The 27959-nt window shown below is 37.6% G+C and overlaps 1 protein-coding gene across 4 annotated transcripts in view; it reads left to right on the forward strand.

Moving 5' to 3' along the window:
* The window catches only part of MAST4 (microtubule associated serine/threonine kinase family member 4), a 244213-nt gene that overhangs the window by 186531 nt on the left and 29723 nt on the right, over positions 1 to 27959 (forward strand). For all 4 annotated transcript variants that reach the window (XM_074855037.1, XM_074855041.1, XM_074855038.1 and 1 more), the window contains 7 exons: positions 1474 to 1631; positions 4186 to 4261; positions 5524 to 5733; positions 8778 to 8879; positions 13001 to 13133; positions 17817 to 17884; positions 19972 to 20057. In XM_074855037.1, coding sequence (XP_074711138.1) covers positions 1474 to 1631; positions 4186 to 4261; positions 5524 to 5733; positions 8778 to 8879; positions 13001 to 13133; positions 17817 to 17884; positions 19972 to 20057 — 833 coding nt within the window. The remainder of the gene's footprint in view (positions 1 to 1473; positions 1632 to 4185; positions 4262 to 5523; positions 5734 to 8777; positions 8880 to 13000; positions 13134 to 17816; positions 17885 to 19971; positions 20058 to 27959) is intronic.

Here is a 27959-nt window from a genome sequence, read left to right on the forward strand (position 1 = left end):
GTGGATTTTCTTCTTTTTTACTTTTAAGATATGACTTCATGAGATCTAGTGTGATAAATAATATTTTCTTGAGTTCGTAGGAATTAGGATATATTCAGCCTTTACCACACAAATTTCCAGAAAATTACAAAGACTGTCTAGTTTCTGTGCTTGCCAGCCTGGATATTACATGCTGACTGTAGCAATGTAGGGCAGTGTCTATACAGTATGAAAGTTTATTGATTTCCCTCACTAAGGATAATATAGCAAAGGAGCTCTTAGTGTGTTGTCCTCCAGTAAAAGAGCAGCCAGGCAGGGGCCTTGGTGTCCTCTATGAGAAGACAGATGAGAACAATAATGTGCACATTAAGATTGACTTCTATAAGAATCTTCTTGTCTTGAAAAAGCCAGCTGGAGACTGAAGAGCTCCAGAAAGATTTACAAGTTTTTTGACTTCTTCCCCTCTGCAGGTAAAATAAAAGGGGTGTCTGCATGGTACCAAACAGCTTTGTGCAGTCATACAAGGATATTTGTGAACAAGCTATCTTGGAAACTAGTTTTGGTACCAGAAAGAGTAGAACATTCTCTGTCTACACCCATCAGTCCAGATTAGCAAGGCTGGTTGTTAACTGCATTGAACTGTGTATGTGTTCTTTACAAGGACACCAAATCAGGCTTAGGGAAGTAGTTTCCAAGTTCTACCTCCAAATGTTTAGTGTAGATCAAGTAGCTAGCCGCGCTGCGTAGAAGACAGTACAATATGATAGTATGATCATCTGAACTGCTTTATATAGTGCAGCTTTATACTTGCAGTTTTGAAAGGGTAGTTAATTGTGGTAGCACTTCTGATTTCATACCTGCCTGTATCTTCCTGTTTTATACTAAGTGGATGGTTTGAGTGTAATCCTGTTGATTTTGTCAGCCATAGAACCTGTCTGTATAAATGTATGAAGTTCTTCCACTTAATTTTGAATGTACAGGATTTTAAAAGAAAATAGCATATGAATTTTTTTAGCAAGAATTTAGATTATGTTTCATTTTATTTTAAGCATCAATAATGTCTTAAATATGGATAATGAAGTACCTTCATTATGTAGATTCACAATTTGTATTGTGGCAATTAGTTATACTCTATGATTATCATACTTATGCTGCCCTACTCAAATAATTTTCAGCAGACCCCAATTTAACTATTCATATGTACTGGTGTATGTTAACTGATAACTGACATTAGATGTCATTGTTGCCTTAGAAGAAATTTGAACTTTTGAAATGCAGTGGCTCTTTCTTCTGGGACTGAAGTAGGTTTTTTGTATTTACTCTATATTTAGCTCATTAAGTTGAGACTAATTATTCTTCTTTAAATTGGTAGTCAGGTGTAGGAAACAGTAACTATAATTTTTAAATTAACTGGCTTTATTCATGAGCACTGAAATGGCCTTGAAACTGTTTTTTCACTCTGATAGTAGCTTGTGTTCTGTTCTGTTCTTGTAGTCATCCTGCTCATCCCAAGAGAAGCTACACCAGTTACCATACCAACCAACACCTGACGAACTACATTTTTTGTCTAAGCATTTCTGTACCACTGAAAGCATTGCCAGTGATAACAGGTGCATGACCACTGCAATGCGCCCTCGGTCTCGAAGCCTCAGGTGAGTTTGGTTGTCTGGAAATAAGGGTTGGATGTAAATTCACATATTCTGGAGCATCATAGTTTTGTACATTGCGGGCATTCACTCTTTTTAAAATTGATAAGTATAGTACAAGAAGTACGCATCTGAGGCTGAACTGCAAATAGTCCTTCTAAATTCTTGCTTCTGGTGTTGATCATTGCTTACTTCAGTGGTTAATGTTGTAAGCTAGGTGTTAAAGCAACTAACCCGCATGAACTATCTTGATGAGCTAGTCATTATTGATCTGACTGTGGCACTGGTTCTCTTTCAGAGTTCAAACTGTTCACAGAATAAAGTCTTTATTTGCAAAAGTAATTCAGTATTTATATCCTAGGACTATCTGGAAAGAAACATGATAAAGAACAAATGGGCAGGTGGGGGGTATGGACTCATTTATTTTCTTTAATCAAGATGAACTTCAGTTTCTTGTTTCCCGAAGACCAGGCCTCTGCATTTCATTTGCAGTGGCTATTTGTGTAAGATGACATTTTATCCAAGATCAGTTCTAAACTGTCAGAATAGTTTAGGTTTGGAAAACACAGATAAATTTTATGGATAAGTTGTCAAGAACTGGAAGGAAGAAAATGGAAGTAGTGTATTTCTAATTGTTGTATTGATTTTTTCAGAAGTTTAAAAAGAGTTTCACAGGTGTACAGATCTTAAGGAATGAGTTTTTAAGTGCAGTATATTTCAACTCTGGGTTTGAGTTTTGTTTTAAAATCTGTGTAGAGTATTGTGACAAACATAGTTGCTACCTACATGAAACTGCATACTGGTTACTAAGAAAAAAAATCGTTTCTTCATTAGAAGATTACAGATTGAAATTGTACTGTACTTATTGCCACATATCCATTTTTTTTTAATTTCTGTTATGCTTTTAACACTTTGTCATGGTTTAACCCCAGGTGGCAACTAAGCACCACACAACCACTCACTCCTCCCCCACGATGGGATGGGGAGGAGAATTGGGAAAAAAAATTAAACTCAAGGATTGAGATAAGAATAGTTTAATGACTAAAATGAAGTAAAATATTATAATAGTAATGAAAATGAATATAGCAAAAAGAGAGAAATAAAACCCAAGAAAAGACAAGTGATGCACAGTGCAATTGCTCACCACTCACTGACGGATGTCCGAGCAGTGATCTGTCCCTCCTGGCCAACTCCCCCCAGTTCATGTACAGAGCATGACATTCTATGGTACGGAATAACCCTTTGGTTAGTTCAGGTCACCTGTCCTGGTCGTGGTCCCTCCCAGCTTCTTGTGCACCTGCTTGCTGGCCGAGCATGAGAAACTGAAACGTCCTTAACTTAGGCTCAGCACTACTTAGCAACAGCTAAAACATCAGTGTGTTACCAACCTTATTCTCACACTGAATCCAAAACACAGCACTGTACCAACTACTAGGAGGAAAATTAACTCTATCCCAGCTGAAACCAGGACACACTTAAAAAAATAAAAATCTTCCATTTGAACTCACAGAGTGTGTACAAATACTCCAGGGAAAAAACAAGAGCCAAGCATTTTCAGAAAAGGGATTATGCTGCAGAAGTGTTACAGTGAAATTATGTACCTACCCTGCTACATAAATGGATTTGTCCATATCAGTTAAAGGACTCACCATTGTGATATCTTGGAACAAATTTTAGTGTTCAGTTTTGCCCTTTTAGAAAGCTAAAAGCCAGTTCTGCTCATGCAAGCAACCCCTGTGTACATGTTATGATAAAGTCACTCCTAGAGAATAGCATCCCCTTTGTGGGGTCTTTCCTACTCCACATCTTCTAAACCAGACTGAATGGGCCAGTGTCACCAACCCAGGAAAATCAGATGGAGATTTTGCAGAGGAACAATGGGGCTCATGATAGCAAAAAGCAGTTTTGTAGGTTAGCCGAGGCTCTGGGTATATTTTATGGATTTTTTTTTTTTTCCTGCAAATCTCATGCTTTCCTTACAAGCACAGTACCCCAGCGTTCATGGGACTCAAGCATACATATGGCATTATTTGTAGGAACTTGCTGCCTTTATCTGCTGGTCAGATTAGAAATAGATTGGTTTGATATTTTTTTTTTAATTATCTGGGGTTTTTTTAAAAAAAAAAAAAAGACTAATTCTTCTTAACTTTTTTCACTTGTAGCTAACAGACTTCGTGGTCAGGTCTTGCTATTTTGATTGTATGTAACTGTCAAAGGGGCAGGTATAGTCATAGTTAACAGTTAAATATATCTCTGTTACCCTTCTGAGAAAAAGGTGATGTTCACAAGTGTTGCAAAACTGCCTGTATCCTGAAGTGTAGTTACAAACTAAGAAAATAACATAGTTAGCAGTTAGATGTCAAGCACGCAGGTAGTAGTTTTCAGGGCCTGGTCAGAAATAGCAGAAGGGAACCAAGTGTACCACTGATGACAGAATGTACCTTTCCAGTGAAGTCTATGTTGATTTTTTTGTTACAAATAAACTGCAAAAATATAATAACTAATTGTAGTTCATGCTGAGACAAGTTTAAAGGGATAATTTGTTTTGCTTTGCTTGCAGCCCTGGACGTTCTCCTGCCTGCTGTGATAATGAAATAATTATGATGAACCATGTCTACAAAGAAAGGTTCCCAAAGGTAATGAATTCTATTTAAGATACCGAGTATCTAAATTGATAGGCTACATAGGTTTTAAGTAAGCAGTGTTTTTGTTATGAGAACTAATGATCCAACCCTGTAATGGCTTTCGTAAAGCATCACCAAGCTCTTATTACAAAGATAAAATCACAGTAAAGAAAATCCCTGCTGAGAACTGGACATTCATTTGGCAAAGCTGCTGAACTGATTTCGAAGTGAGTCATGCTGGTAATATATCCTGCTGATTAGAAACTGACGGTACATTTGATTTCAATAGGTGCTGTGTACCTGGGGCAAATGTATCCTGTATTAGTAAACCAAAAATTGTTTCTGTGGCTAAGTTTTGTGCAGTATCTGCTGATATACCTGCAAATTCCTTCCTTTAGTGGCATTTATTCCTTTTCCCAAACACTCATTATATACTTACTTTAATTTTGAAGATCAGTACACATTTGTGGGGGTTTGACTGTGAGACCAAGTGAGGACACATCGCTGTCATGTCCAGAGGTCTGAGATACAAATGAGTTTCTAGGTGCAAGTGTATATCTTGGAGCACTGCACTTTTGATTGCTCATAGGATTTTGATGACCCCTGGAAAACAAAATAAGGTAGAGCTGATACTGTTCCAAAAAGTGGCTAAAAAATAGAAGAAATTTCTTCATGTGTCTTCATAAAAATATGAAGAGAAATTTGTCAGGATTTGCAGAGCGACTGAGCAGCTATCTGAAGTGTGGAACAACATACTCATTTCAGTGTTTGAGATACGAACTAAGAGGTGTGGGATTACTTCTTACGAATAAAAATACATTTAAGGCTTTTTTAAGTGTCTGCTATTTTGTGAGAACCAGATAGTTCTGTAAAACAGACAAATCTAGCAAGCTGCAGACACATCTGGCAGGACCTGTGGTGCTTTTAATCAGTTGATGTTCATTCACGTTCTGCCTAGCAAAATATTTTCATGGTATAACCTGTATGAAAGGAAGATATAGGTTAGTGCACAGTTAATCACCAGTGGCAGACAAAGGGGAGGATCTGTGTAGTAGAACAATAAGGCTGTTGGTTTTAAGGACTGGTAATGTGAGGAAACATCACCTGTCACTTTACTGTTCTGTAGGCTTGCTTTTTTTCTCCACTCATTTCTCTCATTCCAGCTAGGTAACTTCTTAGGCAGTACAGAAATGTTGCAGAGTCAGAAATAAACTTTGAGGCCCTTAGTTTCATGTAAAGCTGATTCAATGTATCATGTATCTATTTGTCTATAGGCCACAGCTCAGATGGAAGAGAGGCTTCAGGACATTATAACAAATCATTCTCCAGAGAACACCCTTCCTCTGGCAGATGGAGTGCTCAGTTTTACCCACCATCAGGTCACAGAACTGGCTCGAGATTGTTTGGATAAATCCCAGCAGGGCCTCATCACATCACGATACTTCCTTGAATTACAGCACAAATTAGACAAATTGCTACAGGAGGTATGAGTCATGAGATTACTGTTACGTTTGCTTGAAAGATTGTTTACATCTGTTTGCCTAAGAGTTGTTGTCTTGAAATAATCATGACTGTTCACTCAGGTAATTGTCAAAGTGGTATTCATAGCAGTTTTAGTCTACATAATGACCACTACAAAGACTATAAGGCATCCTAGTGTACTAGTCTGGAATAGATGGGTTGTAAAGATTTCAGCATTTTGTCATGCAGTGCAAGTTATAAATTGCTTACAGAATGTGTGCATAAGCCCTAAATGAGGAGGCTTGCTGTTCCATTTAATGTGGACAGATGAGGAAACATACCCTCTTTCCACTTTTTCAACCCTACTAATTGATTGCTGTGATGAGAAAGCAGAAAACAACCCTTAGCTTTCCATCAGCTAGAGGTTATTTAATTATTTAAATATTTATAATATTATTTTCATAATTAAACTGTTTATTAACAGAAATAATGTCATTTCTAAGTGTGTTGAAAATTCCATAGAGTAATCAGCTAAATTAATTAAGAAGAACTTGGAACTTGACAAAATAAATGTGCTATGACATAAGTCACTGCAGTTTGTGAATGTATCATTTTTAAAACAATGAGTACAGCATGTAATGTACACTTATTTGTGTGGGATTTGATAGCACATTATGAGCCAAAGTTAATTGTGATAGACCAGCAGATTTGATATTGACTTGGAATTTTTCCAAATGAAATGTTAAGATACTGTGCCTGTCTTAATTCATGTCTTTTCTGCTTTCTTTTGAATGCAGGAGCAGTTGCTAAAGGTTTTGGCTGATTTTTTTTTTTTTTTCCTATGCCACTTTTTTGTTAACTTCTATTCAGTAAATAGATTATCTGCAACTGCTGTATTTTGAATTTTTTCCTCTTCATAAAGGAATGCAAAACTTAAGACACTGGTGATTTATTTCTGGATTATTGAAACCCTGTTTTTTAAACAGAAAATACATAGAGCTTGCTTACTAGTCAAAAGGAAGTTTGAACTAGTGACCTTCTTGTGAAATAAGCACATTTTTATGATGCCAAAGTGCAGGCAGAGTTGGCCAGTTGACTGGAGATATCTGTCTGTGAATTATGTTATGCTAGTGATAATGTAAAAATACAAGGAAAGGTGTCTAAACTAAGTTTCACTGAACCACTGTTAACACTGTTAATCACTGTTGAACAATGTATCCCTTAAAACACGGTAAGTAGCGTTCAGAGTATGTGTTCACTCACTCATTTAACACACCCCCCCAAACCCCACAAAAAAACCCACTCTAGGAAGTTATTCTCCAATCTGCATATAAAACAGTGCATTATTTAAAAAGCACCAAAACACTCATTTTGTCATGTTTATGATGCTAATTCTTTATTATGTAAAAATTTCCTGTTCAGCAAAAACATAATACCTTAAAATATTCAGACTTAAGTTTTGAGTCAACTGGATAACAATTAATAGCACAATATGACAGTAAGAAAACTTTCTCTTTGTACAACTCGGTTATGGGCACTCAGTTGTGCTTTGGATTCATGTGATTCATTTGTTCTCAATTCCCAGCTGTGATGTTCTGTAGAAAGCTGCATCTCCCACTGCTACTTGGCACATTGTGATTACTTTGCATAACCAGGGGAAGACTCCCTTGAGCTTTGAGCAGCTTGGTTCAACCAACATTTTTATAATTCAGAGGTCAAGGTCAAGTGGACCTGAATACTTTCCTGCTTCATCCCTCTTAAACGTAACGTGTATTGAGTCTTTTATTCACATACACACCTGAGAGTTCACAAAACTCTACAAAGGGGCTTTAAATTTTGCTGGTGATTAAAATAGGCAGTTGTTTTATTTACAAAAGAGTTTTCTTTGGACTTGGTTGATAGTGCACAGAACACAAATGCTTGGGTCCATTTAAGGTTCTTCCAAAACCTATTGCTGAATACTAGATGGTATTTGTGTCTTTTTCTTTTTTCCTTCTTCAAACTTCAGAGTAATTCTTCTCAGGTATTTGGTGTTTTTTAAAATTGTAGTGCTTATGCTGAGAGCAATATGTAGCTTTATATTTTCATAGGTTTTTTTCTTAACTTCAAAAAATATAAGGTATATATTATATAAAAAGTACTTATTTGTCTATATAATCACTTTTTAAGTGATTATAGTTTCTTAATTCTCTTTGTGGTTTTGAATAAGCAAGAGATGATGAAGAACTTAAGTCTACAGTTTCTAGTAATCAGAACAAATAAATGCTTTGATATGTGAGTGAAGAACTATTAGTACATTTTAATCAGAAGAATGATATGGTTTCTTTGCATTCATTAGCATCCTTAAATTATATAATTTAACTTAGAGAGGGATATTTTAAAGAAATTTGAAATGCAGTTCAGACCACTGTGCAAATGTTATCAAACCTTCTAGAAGTATTTTTTCTGTGTGTATTCTTCTACAGCATTTCCCCCCCCTTTGTTGTAATCTTTGTAGAACTCAAATTTTTCACTGTCTTCCTTTCTACATGTACCTTTATATGGAGCCTCTCTGCAAGTATAGTTTATTTAATATATATATACACACACATCATTGTAATTTTAGTATGACATGACCATAGGAAATCAGTATCAATTTTGCATGGATGTTGGTTATGTTTATTAATACTATGTAGGTCAGTTTTCATTTCATCCTGAAGTTATTAACAAATTGAGACACAACTGTAGATGTAGAGACGTGTACGTTGTATTGAAATGTAGTCCCTTTTGCAAAACTAATGGTCATAATACTGTATAAGTTAAAAAAAAAAAAAAAGAAGAAGGTATTATGTCCATTGCAAGCACTTTTATTTTGGTCTTCCAGTGTTAGAATTGTACAAATGGGATTACTTCAATTTGAAATCACAGCGTTGCTCAAATCCTTGTTATTTCTGCTGGCATCTTGAAATTGACATGCTCTTTGTCTCAAGTACATGCTTCAAACCTTCAAAGGTGTCCCAAATAACATATATACTTTCCTGAGTAGTACATCAAATGCAGTTTGTTTTATTATCACTTTATCTTTTAGGCTCAAGAGCGATCAGACAGTGGAGAAATGGCATTTATTAAGCAACTTGTCCGAAAAATCCTGATAGTTATTGCTCGTCCTGCTCGCTTACTGGAATGCCTGGTAAGGTCATGCTTACGATAAGTAATTTTTTCACTTCTTAATGTAGGAAGGTTTCTGGCTTGCTGTTCAAGGCCATTTACAACTTTTTTTGAAACGTCAAACAATGGGGTAGGGGTTCATTGTTGGTGGTATCCTTTCTGCTTTTATTTCAGGAATGTGGGACTATCAGGGACCTCCTGTAGTTGTGTTTGGTTCCCTGCTATTGCAAATACTATGTTACAGAATCCCTTTCATCAACTGAGGAAGCTCCAGTTCAAAACCAACTGGGTTTTTCTGTTGTTTTGTTAGACTTTGCTATTACTGGGGAAGACTGTTCCAGAATCGTAATTGCAGGTGGTTTTCCTGTTGTTCTTCTTAGGAGTTTCATAGTTTTGTTTCGCTCAACAGCTGCCAGAGCTATAGGCAGCTTGCAGTGAACTCCGCAGTACCTGATCTGGGGAGGGGGCAGCAGGAGAGGGGTTAGGGTATCTGGATATACAGATAGTCAAGAGTTACTACCAGAAGGAGGGGAAGAGTTAGCTTATTTATGCATGTTGCCAGACTGGGCTAGCTTGTGCGAGGCCATGTGGGTGTGTTTCTGCTTTGCCTGCCCATGCTGTTGGAGCTGGGATATCTCAGGTGCGGGAAGTTGCTCCTACGCACAGAGCTAGTGTGCTTCAGTTGTTCAGTGGAACTAATAAACCCTTGCAGAACACAGTGTACTCAGAAGGACAGCGTAGACACCCAAATACCATGTAAGAGCCTGCCTGAGTCCAACAGGCCTGGCAGGCAGCCCGAGCTGACTTTGTTGAGCCACTCTGCTTGCCAATACCAGGATCACAGTGTTGATGCTGCATACGGCTATTTGAGGCTGGCAAGGCTTATGTGGGAGCCACTAACCTGCTGCTAGACTCAAGTTAAGCCTGAAAGTGTCATAACTGCACTTGCATGTCACTGAATCTGAGCTAGTAAGTCTTTCCAACCTGATTTTGGCTCTGTGCTGTGTCTCTTCATCTGTGGCACAGTTAATCCACAACCTGGCTCGTTCAGCTGTGGACATTTTGAGAGCTGCCTCTCTTTTGTTTTGGAAACACCATGTCTCAGTGTTCCCAGTTGCAGTTTGTTCATGACTTGAAGTTCAGAAGGAATCTAAAATAAGGTATGTGTTCTGAATCAACATGAGAGGTGTTTAAAAGAGAAAAAAAAAGGCTTTAGAGAGAAGGACATATTACCATGTCCTGCCTGTGCCACTGAATCCAAGCTTGCTTTACTTTTTCACCCTGAACCCTGAAATGCTCATTCCATATCTAATGTGATCTTCCCTGCTCCATTCCCAGGGTTCACATAATCTTTCCCCACCTTTTCACCCAATTTCTCATACAATGTCTTGTTTTCCCTCTGGTCTGCCTCCTTCTCTATTATTACACATCCAAAAATGTCCTTAATTATATACTGTCAGCTGACAGACTGAGGCTTCTTTCCTTCCCTTCCATGCTTGCTGGCTCTCTCCCACCTACCCCTGCCCCCAGCATCATTGCTGTCTTTTAGTTTTTTAATTTGGGTTCTTTCCTGGTGACCTGTTTGCCCATTAGCTCATTCTCCCTAAATGCTAAGTTTTTTAGCTAGCTAGTCCATATCTCCATTCACTTAATTCCCAGTTTCTGCCCCTGGGATTTTATCCTAGTCTACTCTGCCTTATCACACTTCAAGCAGAGCTGTTGTCCACCTATATCCTACCTTTTGCTGGGCCTGCTGATGCGTATGGATGGACAGTGTTGCGAGGCCAGGAGATGACTCTGTCTCTTAGTTGAGAGTTTTGGAGCAGCAATTGCAGAGAAAGTCAGCACAGCTTACTTAGAGTGTGCTTACTTCAAGTGGGATCTTCAGGAGATTTAAGCTGGAATGTAACAACTCTGCGCAGTATGTTTTTAGAGAGAGAGGTAGCTTGAACAAATTTAGGCATACTTTGACAAAACAATACATTTCTCATGGAAGAAGCATGAGAGTTAAGCCTATTCTATAAACGTCTCTGGAGTCATGTGATCTTACAGAAACAATATTGTTATTTTTGCATAGTGTCCCTCTGGAAACTTTTGAATAATATTGGCTGATGTTTTAGAATGTCTGTCTGAAATAGATGCTAGGTATGGAAAATGTGAGCCTCTAAGAAAGTTCATAGCATTGTAGGAAACAAATCCCAACACTCTTGTCATGAGAAGGTTCAGATACTGTGCAGTAATGCTGTCAGTTTTCCAATTGTGATCTTGGCTCAGGTGTTTATGGTATGTGAATTCATATTTTATTCACTTGATAATCATATGAATGAAGCTTTAGCAGTTTCATATGTGCCAAGAGCTACTGCCAAATATTGAAAGATTTTTCTCCATTTGTACATGGAAAGTGAAACAAAGAGTTGTAAGTAAAGATCAGAAAATAAATTTGTTTCTTTTAATTACTTGCACATGTGTATGTATATATGCGTGTGTGTACATTATAGATTGATGTAGATACATAAATATATACACACACACATATTCATATGGTTGAAAGTATCTTTTAAAATTACCTTACTAGCAAGTGGAGGAGAAGCTGTATATCTGCCACTTGCAGCAGGTAAGGAGGTGATGTTTTCATGATGAAAGTAGATAGGAAATCTTGGCACACATCATCGCGTTGTTCTGTGCCAAGGAGTAACACAGAAGAGATACAGCTGGGGACAGCATGTCAGATGAGGAGGGTAAGGCTAAACCAGCATGTAATGCTTAGTTACTCTATTCAGATTTTTAGGTAGTTTAGCAGCATCCTGAAAATTTGAGCTAAATAAGAGAGTTTGGGAAGTTCATGGATTTGTGGTAAACCCTTTGGAGTAGGCTGGAGATGGTGAAAATTGTTTCATGGCAAATGAAGAACTAAGATTGTTTCCACAAGACTGAAAATTCCAAAGACATTTCATTTCAGACACACTGCAACTCCTCCTGGTAGCCGCAGCAGTTTGGATGCTTCCAAAATGAAACATGATACCTAATTTCTCAAGCTATCTTCCAGATTGGGATGTAGAGTTCCCAAGTCCTGGGTAGTCTGAGGAGCTAGAACAGGAGCTTTGTGACCCAGCATGCAGAGTAAAGCCCCCTCGAGTTATGGCAAGCCATGAAATGATCGTCAGGGAAGCTAACTAGCCCATCAGTCTGCCTAGATTCCACAGATAGTTTTGAGAGAACTGACTTACTCCAGCAAAAAGTCTGGTTTGTTAGATCAGTGTTTTGTGGCTCTGTCTCTCTCTCTACTAAGCATTGCACCTGCTGTGATCTATGGTTGGCACAAACATCTTGAAGAATGTAATGGTTATGTGAGAGATGTTTTGGTATGAATTCATACTGGTAGATAAAGTCTGTTTTTTAAAAACCCAAACCTTTTATTAAACTTCTTTGTTCCTTTCTATGCTTTTCTGGTTTTATCGTCTATGAAGGTAGTAAAATAAATGTATTTCTAAGGGACTCGGGAGATAGACAGGGTTTTGAGTTTCTGGGGTTTTTTGTTCCTCTTTTAGGCATGGTTTAAATGATAGTTATAATTGGTTCTCAAAGGAGGGTGTATTATTTCTAGATTTGGAACCATAGGATCAGTGAAATTCAAATGTTGTTTTCAACAACTTATGATTTTGGCTTTCTTCTAAAGTTAGTGATTTATTTAATTGTATTTTCCATAAAGCATAGTGCATATATATTGATTAAAAATACTTCAAAATTTCCTATAAGAAGTGAAAGTGGAGAGCAATATATTTACAGTTTCTTTATTTCATTTTTATATGCAAGTGGCTGCAGGGAGATAGTCTTCTGTATGTGAAATCTTACTGCTGATGGTTATAGGTCATTTCGCTCTGAATATTATGGGAAGTTTTGAAGGCAAAGAACTTACTATTCTTCTAAAGTAGTGCTCTGAAATAATGGTATGAAATTTCATTGCCTACAGCATGTTACATTGCACAAGAATCATAATAGAGTAATAGACCACTAGCAATAGAATAAAGAGGTACTGTTTTTAATAAGGAATATTTGCAATAGAAGAAGCAAAACAAGTTTTTATGTTAGGCTTCAAGACTTCAGTTCCCACAGAGAGAATGATGACAATTATTTTTCTTCTAGGAATTTGATCCTGAAGAGTTTTACTATCTTTTGGAAGCAGCTGAAGGCCATGCTAAAGAGGGGCAAGGAATTAAAACAGACATCCCTCGATACATTATTAGCCAGCTGGGCTTAAATAAAGATCCTCTGGAAGGTAAGTGCATCTCCTGGTCCAGCTATAGGTTCCTAGATTCTTCTTTCTCAATGCATTTAATCTTTCTGATAATCTTTGCATACATGAAAAGGGTCAAAGTAAAGATGGTAACAGAACAAGCATGTGCTAGTGCTCAAAGTCATTATAAAGCCATATGAGATCTTTATGTTGTGAATATCATTCACAAATACATTGTGTCAATGATACTCATCATCTTCCAGCCTGGCAATACAACTTTCTTATTTCAGCTGAAGCTGAAATTTACTGGTATAATTTGATTGTGACTGTTATCCAGCTATAGGTATAAATGAAACTGTGCTGAGCTGTTATTTGCCCTTTAGTGCCCCCAAGTTCCACATCTTAGAGTCTCTGAGAAGAATATCTCCCATTCCTATTAAAACTGCAAATACCTATTTTTCTGGGTAATTTGTGTGTCCATGTTGAGGACTTTTGTAGGGATAACTTGGGTTCCAATGGAGGTATTGTCATTGCAGAATTTTTGTTTGCCTGATTCTTCTTTTAAGGACAGTGTTGGGAAAACTAAAATTACTTCTGTCTCCTAACTGACCATCTTTTCTTCCATCCTGAGACTAGGTTCTGAGACTGGTGACAAATTGAAATTGGTTCATTGTGTTCAGTGCTAGTCCTGCAATTTGGAAGAAATTGGGAGAAATGCCATCATGGAAAATGAGTCTAGCTAGTGCCATTTAGTTTGTCATCTGTCTTATGACCCAGGACAAAGGGGGATCTCTAGGAGAGGACTTGATAACACAGAATAATAGCAAAAAACTACGATAAACTTTTTTTTTTTTTTTTTTTTAGACAGTTCTCATGATGCAAGATCAGGTTTCCTTAAATCAAAGGAGCAGTATATTGTGTGTTAAAAGAAAACTCTTTTTTGGTCAACTTCAGCAGCTTGTGAAGTTCAGCACTGCCAGATGTTGTCAGGAGTTTGGTTAGATCTAATTCAAATAGATTGGATATTGTTATAGATGATATTAATGTTATGTTGACAGATTTAAAGGAAGTCAAGCCTATTATTAGTCCGCTTTCTATCTTAACAGAAGAATTTTCTCACCCAAATTTAGTATTATTTTTACCTGAGTTACAGATTAAAGCAGCTTTGCTTTTTCCGTGGATTCAGAGAGCAGCAAGGATGCCAGACAAATTGGGAAAATATACATAAATACTGGTTTTGGTGTGGTAGTGGAAGAGATCAAAAAGTACCTTAATTCTCTGCAAGATAAAGGGGCATCTGCTGAATTGGGAGAGCTGTTGGTCTGGCCTAGACTGATAATTCATAAAGTCTTCACTGATCAAGTATTGCAAGGTTTAATTTGGAGTGTAGTTTGAGGACTTAGTATTATTGACCCTGATTCTGCCACTTGAACCTTATCTTGCTGGTTGAATCTTTCTGGACACTTGGATAAAAGTGTTCCTTAGCGTGAGTCAAGAATCTGACACTACCTAAGTTTAATAATATCTTTAAATTTTTTTGAACAGTTTATTATGAGAGAGATCTAAAGACAAATGTGATATACAAATAAGGGATACTCTTTTCTCAGACTAAATATTTATTTTATGTGAGTGTACTTCATCAACACATCTTGCAATTACATTCCATAGATTGGATATTAATGAATATAACATAAACTTTGAAGCATTTCAAGTTAATTTAAGTGTGGAGTTTTTCTGAGGGGAAAAAATGGTCTATGTGGTTTGTCAGTAAATACTGAGCCATGTATGATGTGTGGATTACTGATCTTTGGTTCAACTGGAGATTTGGGCAATTTAAATACTTGATGTATCATTTTAAAGGTTAATATGTATGTAGATTTGTGATCAAATAATTTAGGCCATCTGATTCATATTAATGTTTTCCCGCCTCCCTACAAAAAGTGATATTTTTAAGCAGTACAAATCACTGTTCAATGACTTCTTAAAGGATCTGGTTTTGGTTTTAAATTGGTGCCTCTATATATGAGGACATTCCCTAAGCAAAAATAGAGAAAAAGAATGGCAGTATGGGTTTATGCCCTGGAATTAGACATTTACAGAGAGAATTATTTGAAAACACTGTAATCATTGCTATAAAAAAATATTACATGAAGATCATCCTCCTGAGAGCCCTTTAAATTCCTTGTATGCAAAAATAGAAAATATTTTTAAATGTTTAAATAGCAGATCAACCAAATCTTTCAAAAGAAACAAAGGAAACCCACCTCAGTAACACCACTGTCTGGTTTGAACTCGGCTGGCAGCCAAACACCACACAGCCGGTTGGTCACCTTCCCCCCTGCCTGGTGAATGGGGGAGGAGACTGGAGGGGCACAAGGAAAACATGTAGGTTGAGATTAAAAAAAAACCCAACAGTTTAGTGATTGTAATAAATCAAAACAATAACAATAATGTAAAGTGCAAATGGGTAATGCCCAGTGCAGTGCGATTGCTCACCACCCACCGACTGATACCCAGCCCGCTCCCAGGCAGCAATCCCGACAGAATGAAGATCCCACCCGCCATCGCAAACCCAAAAGCAAGAGAAAACCTGCCTCCTTTATATACTAAGCATAATGTGACATGGTATGGAATACTCCAGTGGCCAATCCGGGCTAGGCACTCTGGCTGTGCTCCCTCCCAGCTCAAGAAAACTAATTCTATCCAGCTGAAACCAGGACACCACTTATCCTGAAACACAGAATTGTATTTTCAACTGAGCTGTTAAATTATGTCTGCAGTGTTCATAGATGTTCATGCATAGATGTTTATTCGCTCTGCATAGAAAAACAACCTACTTCTTTAGATTTTTCTCTACTTACATCCTTTGTTTGTTGCCATAGGTGTAGTGCCCTTGCCTTGAGTGAAATGATCCATGTGTTACTTGGAGATAATGCTAGATAAATTTATACTGCACTGAAAGCAATACCAGAACAGATTCATCACTTAGCAGAGACTGGTGGCTGCATTTTTGAAGAATTCCCCAGGGAGAAATATTTCCCCATGGTTTTTAAATTACCATCTTTACCTTTTTGAATCATGAGTCTTCAGAAACGGTTTAAATCAATGAAAGAAAAAGGGCAGATGTTTAATGGTATTTAGATGAGTTTTAAAAACCTCTTCAGGCATTGCAAAATGGTTCCTTAGTTCCCTGTTTCAAAAGCTGACTCTTGGTTCTATTCCATTACTACCTACTGCTTGCAAATAATATTTGTTTCTCAAATAATGGTTATTTTGCAAAAGTTCTGTTCAAAAGTGGCTCATTTTAATTTTCTATTTATAAAAATAATTTCAGTTAAGAAGGCTGTCAGTGTATATTATTCTAGCCTGCTTGGTTCTCACCCATACAATAAATGTTTCATCAACATTTCTGTTATTAAAAAACCACATTCACAAAGTTGTGACTTTTGCCAGGGAAATTCACTCCAGTTTCAAGTTTGACCTATATAATTTTAGCTTAGGTGCTCTTTTTTTTTAATTTGTTTGTTCTCAGTGTTGATATTTTTCACTGTTTATTGACTTCGTATTCAGAGGTTTTGGAATGTTTTTAGCTTCTCTAACCTTTTAAAGATCTGTTTGTTTTTTGAGGTGACATTTTCATTCCTTCTGATTCTTATACTTTACAAATGTTGTGTTTTGAATAGTGATTACAAATGAGTTACGCCTTAAATCTTTAGCTGTTCCGACAGAAAATTATCTGTGTGATAATTTGCTGTTAATGATTCCAGTAAGTGTTGTGCAGAATTTCACTTGTAATAGTCACATATTATATAGCAAAATCCACTTTAGATATTTTATTTGAATATTCAATTTTTTTTTCATATTCATAAATCCACTTAACAGTCCTGAGATAAAAATGCATCTCACAAATTTCAGGTGGTCTTATCTCTGATCCCCGGCACATAATTATGGTAAAATGTGCATCTTTGGCTGTGTAGAGTGTGTAATTAACTATGTGTATTATTAGTGTAATACTAAGCTTCCCAGGGTCTTTTAGCTATCAGCTGTCCTGTTTAGCTTTTATTACCCAGATGAATTCCTATTACTGGGCCCCTAAAGAACAGGATAGGAGCTCTACAGCATAGGTTGACCCTGGCAGGGACAGCAAGGTCAAGTTGTAGACTCCCAAAATCTTAATTTCCCAGAGAAGTGACTCCATAAATTATAAGCTTGTAAGAAAACAGCTTTTAGGTTGTTCTGTTACGCATATCAGCATTTCTGTGTAGAAGATGCAAACCATTTGGAGTCCATCTCTGTCTAAACTAGAAGGTTTTTGTTCTTGACTGTGAAGGAGTCCAAAAAGGATGGGGCCTGCTGTTAACCCCTCAGGGGCTGAGATCCTCAGGTATTTTACCAGATTAGTGCTGTCTTTCCCTTAACACTCAGATCACACACGGATCTTAGAATTCCCATGTCTCACTAGTGATGACAATATTGCTCTTCATTGCTTCATGGCTGTTTGAATTCTTAGTGGAAGATTTTATAGGCATTGAATAGCAGATTTTCATCTTCCAGGTGGGATTTTGTTATATATGCTTGGAGATGCCCTAGAAGTTATTTGTCAAGTACTACAGATAGGAGAACATGTTTGTTAAGTAGAAAAGTGTCACATCTCAGGTTTTCTGTGCTTCATTTACTTTTGTATTTGCTGTAGTTTAAAATGAAGTTTCTTATCTTTGTTTTCAGAAATAGCTCAACTAGCTAACTGTGATGGTGGGACAGCAGAAAATCTGGAAGCAGATGAATCAATAAATGTAAGTTTTCTTGTTATGTTGCTGCTTTTGCTGAATCTGAGCAAGGAAAAAATAAATGTATTGTGTTTCCCCTGGCCTTGCCCTGTTTTATTTTCTCCTCGTATTTGCAAATAGATTGACTAGAACAGCGATTAATTCTCAGACTAACGTCATGGTGCTCAGCAGAAAGAAGACTTGCAAAAAATATTAGAACAAAACTTTCTACCTATTTTCCTAGATGTTGCAGTATCTTTAGCTTCCACAAAATTAGTGTTCACCATGTGGCAGTTGTTTCACTGCAGAGTCCACCACTGGTTCCTTTATTTCTGTCTAATTAATGTATTTTTATTTTAGAAAGACTTTTAAACTGTTTCTTTAAAAATAAAGTATTTTAAATGGATTGTTTTAAAATTTGTTTACAAAGACAGCTAATAATCAAAATGAGACACTCTGAACAGATCCAGTGAAGACCAAGGAAGAAATGAGCAAGTTAGCAGATAGCCTAGATTCAGAAAGTTGGTTTTCAATCTGGAAAATTGTTTATAGTTCTTCTGAATCTGTGTTTGAAGATACTCAGTAATGGGTATCTTACAGTAATATTTTGTCAGATGCTTGTTCTGGTTGGCAAAAAAAAGCCAGATTGAAGGTGTTGGGCTGAATATTGTGGGCTTAAATGCTCTCAGTTTAAATTCTTACTTTTGAAAGTTGGTTCTTATACCTTGGATTTCAGTCAATGGGGTAGATGGAGTTCTAACAATTCAGTGTAAATTTCAGTGCAAGTGAATAGAAAAAGCAAGTGCAGTTTTGGGGGATGCATAGGTAATTCAGTGATACTTTACAGGTATTTACAAATGCAAACTGGCTTAGAAATAGCTAAGAAATTTTAATTGTAAAGTTATTTGTGTTGTGCAAATGTTGAAGAAATGCAGGAAGGATAAAGGAGTGTAATAAAGCAACGTAAGTAGGGGAAGTGATGAAATGAAATCTGTAAAGATAAATATAGGGTGAATATTTGGAAACATTTTCTCAAAGTGTAGCTGTGGAATAAACACACATGTGAAGTGACAGGAAGCATAACTTTAAAGTCCAGGACCACAGAAAATCATAAATACGCAATTAGGAAGAATCCTGTACTGGCAGGGAAGTGGGCTGAACAATTTAATAAATTGCCTCTCTCTCCTCCTGTGTAGTTCATCATATTAACATATTCAGTAATCCTCTTGCACTGAATTTTCTTTAGCAAGCATTCTATTGGAAATGTTCCAAACAGGTCTACTTTCAGCCTTAACTATTACCAATCTACCTGGACAGGGATCATAGAATTTCTTGGAGATTCGGGAAACATCTTGAAAAGGTTCTTTTGGGTTTGGAATACTGCATTTGGAGTCCTGTGCTGTCATCATCCATCCCCCTGGCACCCAAATTCTAATTCACAATTACATCTTCAAGATTAATTAAAAATTAAAGTTAGAAAAAAGGTTGTGCAGTAGTCAGGACAACTCTGTTTTGAAAATGTTCCAGCGTACAAGTATGTGAAAGTGGCGTCTGTAGTGGTAGAATTACTGCATTTTGAATTACTGCATTTTTATCTCCCATATTTTTCTATTTCATTTTGTGTCTCTTTTCACAATCTATCCTAAGTTATATCACAGTCTATCCTAACATTAGCTCAAAACGTGCAAAAGTTTGTTTAAATGAACAAGAGCTCATCTACATTTTGTCATACCAGACTATACTACCAGAGTCAGATTTACTAAAATTGGAAGGCAATTGGTGGGATTTACAGAAGTCTGTAACTCTGGATAGGAATTACCAGTAACTCCTTTACCAGAAGCTTGCATGCTTGTCTGATGTAACCTGTGCATGTAGATAAGTGGATAGATAGCTGCAGTGTAACATGCCTTTTTGATGAAAAAGCAGCTTTGCTTCGGGAGTCCCCTTGGCCCCTCTCTGTGCTAGCTGTGAGGCTAACTAACCAGAGCTTTTAGCTGGTTCATCAGGGTGTGACAGCCTGGTAATATTTAGGTTTTGTTTGTTTTTTATTTTTCCCTGATTTTGAATAAAGTACTGTATTAACTTCGTTCTTTCTCCTTTTTTTTACTTTGAAGAGCTCTAATACCTCACTGAAGCTGCAGAGAAAACCTCGGGAAAGTGATTTTGAAACAATTAAACTGATTAGTAATGGAGCTTATGGGTGAGTAATCCATGAGTGCAACAGCTCTTTAACATTTTAGTTTTGCTTAACTTCCCCTTATTTCTTATTGCAGGGATGTTTATGTGAGGGAGTTTGTTTGCACTGCTGCTTTTTTTTCATTCTGCTTTCCTGTTTTGTTGCTAATGTTTGACGTTCACAAGAAAAACTTTTTGGAAAGGCTACTAGGCAATAATAAGTTACTGTGTGCTGGAGTAAATTAAAATACTGAATATTACATCACAAAGATTTTTCAGAAGTAGGTGTCATGTAATGCTGAAGATGAAATCTGAATAAATCAAAAGGCAGATTTAAAGCCATCCTTATAATATTGGAAGCAGCCTGTGTTTATGCAGATGTGAAGCAGAATTTGTAGGGATTTATAGGAAGACAGATTGTTAAAAATGAGTGCTTACCTGACCTAAAAATATCAGTGAAGTAGAAACAAATTTCCTCAAGTAGGGCAACACTGTTTTGTTGCTTCTCTGTGGATACTCTTATATCCTCAAATTTCAACCAGTTAACTTTTAAGGAATTGCTGTTGCTTGGTTAGTTTTTGGGTACTTGGAAAGTGCACATCTTACTGCCCAGTGGTATGCGAGTCATCTGGAGGTATCCTAGAAGACCAAGAAAAAATTATGTTAGCCTGGGCCTTAAATGAACACAAAACATTTTCTGGAAGTACCATGCAGGTATTGTGTCTATCAGCAGGCAGAAGTCTGTCTTCAGTCACCTTTTCTGATCAGATACTATCTATTAGACCCTTGATTGGCAGCTTCTCTGACTGAAATGTATCAAGACAGGAACTGTTGGTCTGTGTAACCTGCAGGACCAGGAGGGAATGTATTAGTTCAAAAAAGAGGGGTTTCCATCTTGAGGTGAGGACCCCATCACCAAATGAGACCATGTCACAGCCCAACAGTGGAGAGGGCTGTGCTGCTCTCTAGCACAGACCCCACTAGACTGGGTCTACTCTGCACTACCTCTTCTTGAGGTGGAAAGCAGCAGCGACCTGATAGAACTGAGCACTCTTTGAAGAGACTTTGGGCATACAAGAGAAAGCACCTGCAGTCTGCCCACTGGAGTTTTGCAAGCCATTTTAATGACCTGAGGCTGATGGGCATGGTAATACTCTCTGGTCATACTTAGTTAAAGATAACCCTGAGCTCTGGGACAGGAGGCATTTAGTAACTGCTTAGTACTGTTGGTCATGATAACTGGTGTGAAAGCTATTACTTGTGTCCAGACCTGCTTACATAGCTCAGCCAAAAGCCTGAAGGAAATCGTATAATTTGCATTAAAGTTTTATGTAAATATCCAAATACAACTTCTCACTAGTCAACCTCTGCACCATTCCTTTTCTCAGAATTTCTCCCTAGGCAAACTCATTACTTACTGTATGCCAGTTTCTCCCAATTACCTCAGGACTTCAAAAGCCCTTCTTCCAGCAGTTAGCAGTAGCTGCTTCTCCCCTCCCTGGCTGCATCCCCTTCTCCTTCTCTTGGCAGATGCCATTCATCTTTTCATCTACTACCCAGTTTTCTCTTTGTCTTACTGGAGGAGGATAAGAAGAACCTGTGGGGTGGGTCCCTGTCTGAGAAAAGGGTGTCTGAGTCACTAGACCTGCCCAGCCTCCCAGCAGTTTCAGGATGCTGAGGGATGGGGAGGAGAGGGAGCAGCTGCAGAAGGGCATGCTGCAACCAGCAGTGCAAGGCCAGCCACCTAAAGTCAGAGGTTCAGTAGACCTGTGGCTCTTGCTCCATAGGTCTTACAGTCAGAAGGAGCCTTGATGAGCTATTAAGAAATACAGGCTAGAGACAACTATCCATTTGAAAACAGAGACAAGTAAGGATCTGAAAAACTGGAAAAGAAAGGATGAAAAGCCATGGCTTTTTATGGCACGTATGATGTAGTCATGCAGGATTTTTTCTTCCTCGTGGTTGTGGCAGGGAAAATCAGTACTTACGCATCATCTTTTTAATGCCAATAATATGAAAAATTGGCAATATAAATGTCATAAAAATTGGATGAGACCTGGTAATGTGTGAGGAAAAGGAGAGCTGAACAGCTTGGAGTGTATCTGGATTCTGCATGAATCATTATTGTCTTTAGCAAATGTTAAAACAGGGGTAAGCTGGCAGGTTATACTGTGGTAGTATTAGAAGTGGAAACTGAAAATCTCATCAGTTTAGTAGAGTGCTATTATTTCCATCTTAAGCAAACAATAACAAAGTAGCTTTTATTGGTGTGGATTTTTGTTTTAAATGGTTACTTGTTAGAAGAAGAATCAAGAACAAGAAAGACAACAAAGGTACTAATTAATGTAGAGGGAAGGGAACACAGTGAACTGTGAGACAATAAACTTTTAAAAGTATTTACTCACTTTTAAAAGTGATTTTAGCACCTAGTGACTTTCCTCCAACTACTCTAAGTTGAGGAGGAGTTGAGGTGTGCTCCTAAATCCTCTAGGATATCACTTTTTGAAAACTATTTGTGTGCTTGAAGATCTCCACTGTGGTGTGTCAGATAAGTAGGACCATGATATTGACAGACCATTTTTTGATCTTTCTTGAAGTGTTTTTTCTGTTGGCACCAATATGCCTGGTGGTTAATTTACTCAAAAGTTAACAGTCAAGTTTAAAGGGAAACACATCATGATAACCCAAATGCTCTTTAACTGATGTACACAATGGAGTGTAATAAAGCAATAATACCTGTTCCATCTGTGAGTACAAAGCAGTAAAGTGCCCCATAGGCATTTATTGCCATTTATTTACAAGTATAAGCAGCTGAAATAAAAGTTATTGTTATGCTACAAGGATTACTTTTTTCCCTTCCGTGTTTTTCCAGGCCATTAAGTTTTTTAAATAACCTAAATATGTGTGAAGTCTGCCTGTGCTTCATTGATTTATTCACAAAAATAAGTCAGTGGGCATATTTTGTGCTTGGTTTTATTAAAGATTCAGTACGGTATTGTAATATTTTACTTATTTTGAGGCTATAACGGAGGGTTTTATTCTGAATCAATTTTTAAAAAAACTTTACATTCTGATGTCTTTGATGTTGCTGTGGTGGTTTTGCCTTCATTAGTGAAATGGAAAGCTTTGACTGCTTGACAGGATAATTGTTGGTCTTGGCATGCTGTAGCAGAGATTTGTCAGATACATTAAACTTGATGAGTTTAAATATAAACTATTGGTTTTGTGAAGATTTGAGTAAATATCTTAGCAGTTCTCTGCTTTTAATTGATTGGGTAAACTCATTTGTAGTTCAATTAAATGACTGTAAAGTAGATGAGGTGTATCAGGCTTTTGGGAATGGCTAGGAATATACAAGAAGTTAAACAAGCTGTGAATCAGTAAACATGTAGGATGCTGGCCAAGTCATTAATGGTTTCACAAGCTGTCTCTCTGACTTTTTTCAGCCAGCCAAAGCTTTTCATACTTCCCAAATTTTAAACTTTTACTGCAATTACAGCAATATTTTTTCCATATTCCAACTTGCAAGAGGTAGCAAGTAGTAATAGTCCATTTCTTCAAGTTGGCATCAGCCTGGTTTCCTGAACCAGCTCAACAAAATAAAGGTTACATTTGATTTCAGGAAAGGAAGTGATGTTAGTTCAGTTGCTCTCCACTAATGTATAACTGTACCTGCTTAAAGGAAATACATGCAACCACTTTTGCACCCATCTGGAATGCTTTTACTTCTACAAAGATGGTAATGTCAATATATACATGACATACTGGCTAATGGTGTTGCTTGATAAATTTAAAAAACTCTGAGGTAGTGTTAGCTTGAGCAGCTGCTGCCCCTAACCTTTCAGTACTCATTTGTATCCCTTCTCTACTCATTTGACACTACTTGCTCATGTGTGGTTGCACTGGGAATAGGACTAAGAAAGTTGCCCAGCTGCAGAATAACACCCCATCAGTCGGGTTAATTCATCATCAGCCTGGCAGTCACCCATTCAGAAGTGGAAGGGGATAGAGGGTTCACTTAAGTAGCACCAGCTCTGAATGGTCTACAGGTCTAATAAGCTGTATTTCTTTCCTTCTTTTCAGTTTATCCCTGTGGGTGACTGGTCTGTGTAGAGTAGGAGGCTTTGATTCGTAGAAGCCCATAGCTTTAAAGAGCAGTTTAGAAAGTAGATGCTGGCAGTTTCTGTGCTCAGGATCTTATATTCATCATTCATTGTGGACTTACTCAAAATGATGAACTTCGAACTAGTGCACTTTATTAGCCTCGTGAGCCTCCCTACCCAATACAGCACAGGCCAAGTGCCTTATCCTTCTTCTGTAGCTAATATGTGTGAGGATCTAATATTGGCAGCTAATGCAGTGTTCTCTGTGGTAGAGAAAGGTTGTTACTGAGTTGAAGGTCTTGAATTCTGTCCCTCCTGAATGTGTAGCGTCCTGCAAACTGATGAGTAGCTCAATTTCTCAAGTGTTTCTTTTGCAAATACAGAACAGTGTATCCATAGGAAGTCTGGACAACAGCTTGATCGTTTTGCATCTGTGTTTACTAGCGCTGTCATAAAGATAGAAGGCGTTGCTACTGTTAGGTATGGAGAGGTGGTTTTATTAGTCAAAATCTGTGACTTACTGGAACAACTAGAACTAGTACCAGTTGTGAGAGAAGGATCACAGCCATTGTGTTCTCTTCCTTCAGATGGCAGGCTTCTCATTTGCTTCTAAGTAGACTAGGATAAGTCTGAAATGCTACTGAGAGGAGACTGTGTGCATTGTCCCAGGGCTTGGAAGACCCACACAGCACTGGATGCTCATGTTAGGAGTGCTGCAGTGCTTTAGACAGCATTTCCCTGTGCCCCCAAATAAGTCTGATCTGGTCATGGGTATCGCCTAGCTGGGAGGTGGTGTAGTGGTGCTTGTAAATTGTGATCTTAAATAACTATCTGTAAATTTTACCGTATTGCCATAACATGAATCACAGCCTCACAAGTGGCTCCTCTTCACTGGAGGCAACGTGAGACATAATTTCAGAGTAGTAGAGAATTTAGCAGTCTCTTCCCAGGAAATTGCTTGTGAAAATGAAACATAGCTCATGGTGAGCAGCTGTAACTTAAGCAGCAAGTACAGTGTCTGTGTTTCCACATGGAGTTCAAGGTCCTTTGAAAAATTAGAGAATCAGGTCAGAGCAAATGACACAGTACGTTAGCCTCAAGCACTGAATGTAGACTAGATTGTAAAATGGCTCTAAAAGTTGAAGTTACTGAAGAGCTGTAAACTAGGCCTGAAGCCAGTAAGTAATTTAAAGAAAAAATGGGAATCTTTGTTGTGAGATTGGAAGGATAGATTGCACAATATTTAAGTAGGAGCAGTTCAGGAACACAGTTAAATGTTTTAGAATTTTTTTGGTCATCTTAACACGTGCAGTGTATTTTATATTTGTGCCTAGCTAAAAGTATTTTAGAGATACTTTTTCAAGCCGAGTTATATGTTGGAAGTGGAATAAGGTAATGTTTAGACAATGCCAGAGTTTTATGATTTTTCTTATTTCTCTTGAAAAGTAAACTTTTCTTGCTGTGTTGAAATACAGCATCAATAAAATACAGAGCACTTGTGTACATGTTGAGATCCATACAGTGAAATCAGAGGATGTTTTGGAAATCTTTTGTCACCATGTTATGAAAACAGAAAGGGGGGAGATAGGAAAGCAAATTCTTCGTTTGAAACTGTAGGAGGTTGCAACACCACCGTTCTTGATCATGGCTTTCCAGGCAGACATGGCATACCACTGTCGTTGAATGGATTGTCAGGGCAGTCGGATTGTCAGGATGTTCTTAATACATTGCTTTTGTGTTAAAGAAATTTATGATTGTCTTTATAATGTACTGAAAATCATGAGCAGCATTTAGTGATCAAGGCCAAGCAACCAGGAGTGAGGTATTGTGCTCTCTCTTGAAAGCACATACTAAACAAATACACACTTCTGTCTAGTGCTCCAGCTGTAGCACTCTGAAAAATCAAAAATAGAGATAAGTGTGGGAGATTGGGCTTGTGGTGAGAAAAAAACCAAGATTCAAGTTCAATGCCAGGATTAGGAGAATTTAGCAAGATAACAGCTTCAAGGAGTGAACGGAAACTAGGAGGCCATCACAATCTACGCAGTATGTTGTTGTACAATAACGGATTTAATATTACCCAAGACAGAGTTCTTATGTGCTAGAACTTACTGTGGATGTTCACATCGTTTTACCTCAAAGATCGCAGTTGCATCTCAGCAGATGTGTGCTTTACTCCAAGCTTTCCATTTAGATTAAGTTGAAGTCCCCCTTACGTGCAGAAACATGGAAGGTTTCCTGTTTCTTTTTTTTTCCTTTTTTTCCTTTTTTTTCTTCTTTATTTTTTTTTTTTTTAATGTCCAGGCTATTTATACATTTTTATTTAACTGTTTCTCTTTGGAAAGATTTCATTTTTTTTATTTATAATTTTATTGACAGTTCAGCAAATTCTAATACGCTCTTTTGAACTGTGGGAGCTAACACTGGTGTCACAGGCAGTCCCAGGTGCGGTTTTTGCAGTGTCCTTAGTTTAGTGTACTGGTAAACTAGGGCAATGGCATCACTGCTGTGAACTGGGAATGTCCTGGAGGAAGAAAGCTCTTCTGCAGGAATAGCATGCTGCTGGCTAAGGCATAGTTTTCTCTGTAAAGCACAAGTGCTGTTTGCTGGGGTTACTGTGATCAGAGGAAATGAGTAAGTGATGTTGGACATTTTTATATGTTGAAGATCATTTAAAAGCACTTTATATAGCATGAACAGTGTATGCATGTGTAAAAGTGAAAGAGACAGTTGGTTGCAGTTGTTTTGTGAGTCTGGTACACTGTTTTTTTCCTGAGGAATTGTAGATAACTGAATCCTAGTGGAAAGTTATACAATTACGTGCCTGTGACTGTAAGACTGAGAATGCAATTTAGAGAGCTGGGAAAACGTAGCCAGCATGTCCCAGATATTTACTGGACTAGATAGTCCTTATAACTTACTGGTTCTCCATCTTCAAATATGTTAGTAATGACCCTACAGATCCATATGATCTGCAGAAGGGATTTATTAAGATGCTATAGTAATATGCTCTGGTTAATACCTGTCTTTCAAGAGTTCATCTTGCACACTGTCCAGATTAAAGCTCTGAGAAAGATCTGCATGCCGAGTCCCCAGGCAGTCCTCAGTTCATTCATGTAACTTTATTTTTTTTGAAGCATTGTGGCTTCAGGCACCAGAAGGGCTCACTTTTCTATGTGCCAGGAGAGCACAAGGGAACTGAAATAGGGAAAATAAAAGATGAAGTTAGAGGAGATTAAGAAGCTAAGACTGACTGACAGGAGATAGCAACAAAACAGAGAGAAAAAACAGAATGTAGGGGAAAGAAAAACAAAGGAAAAAAGTTGTAATGAAGGGGTGGAGAGAGAATGGAATGAGGGGAGCAGTAGGAAGAGGTGCTGGAGGACAGAAGGCGTGAAGCCAGCAGGGAGGAGTACAGGAGCTGAATAACTCAGTCTTTATTCCATCTTGGGAGAGGCAGAAGGGAGTCAGACTTAGTAGGAGGCATGAAGGGTGGGGTTTGTCTTGGGTTTTGCCCAAGGTGGTTTTCCCCTACTTTCATAATGGTGTAATGTCTTTTACCTGTCCTGCGCTCAGACAAGAGCAAGAAAGTAATGAAAGTTTTTGGAATCAGTAAGAGAAAGTTTCTCATCTAGAAAAAATTTTCCTCTGGAAAGGAAAGCAGAAACATGTTGATTTTTTCAATGCCTGTAACTTCAGTATCTGTGGGAAGATCTTCATAGAAATAGCAAGGCAAGAGTTGTTTTTTGTGTTTAAATAAATAATTGTATGCTGATAATTGGACCTCATGGGGACAACGAATTTAAAAACTACATAATTGAGTC

This window comes from Strix uralensis, chromosome Z (assembly GCF_047716275.1).
Source record: "Strix uralensis isolate ZFMK-TIS-50842 chromosome Z, bStrUra1, whole genome shotgun sequence".
Taxonomy (NCBI): domain Eukaryota; kingdom Metazoa; phylum Chordata; class Aves; order Strigiformes; family Strigidae; genus Strix; species Strix uralensis.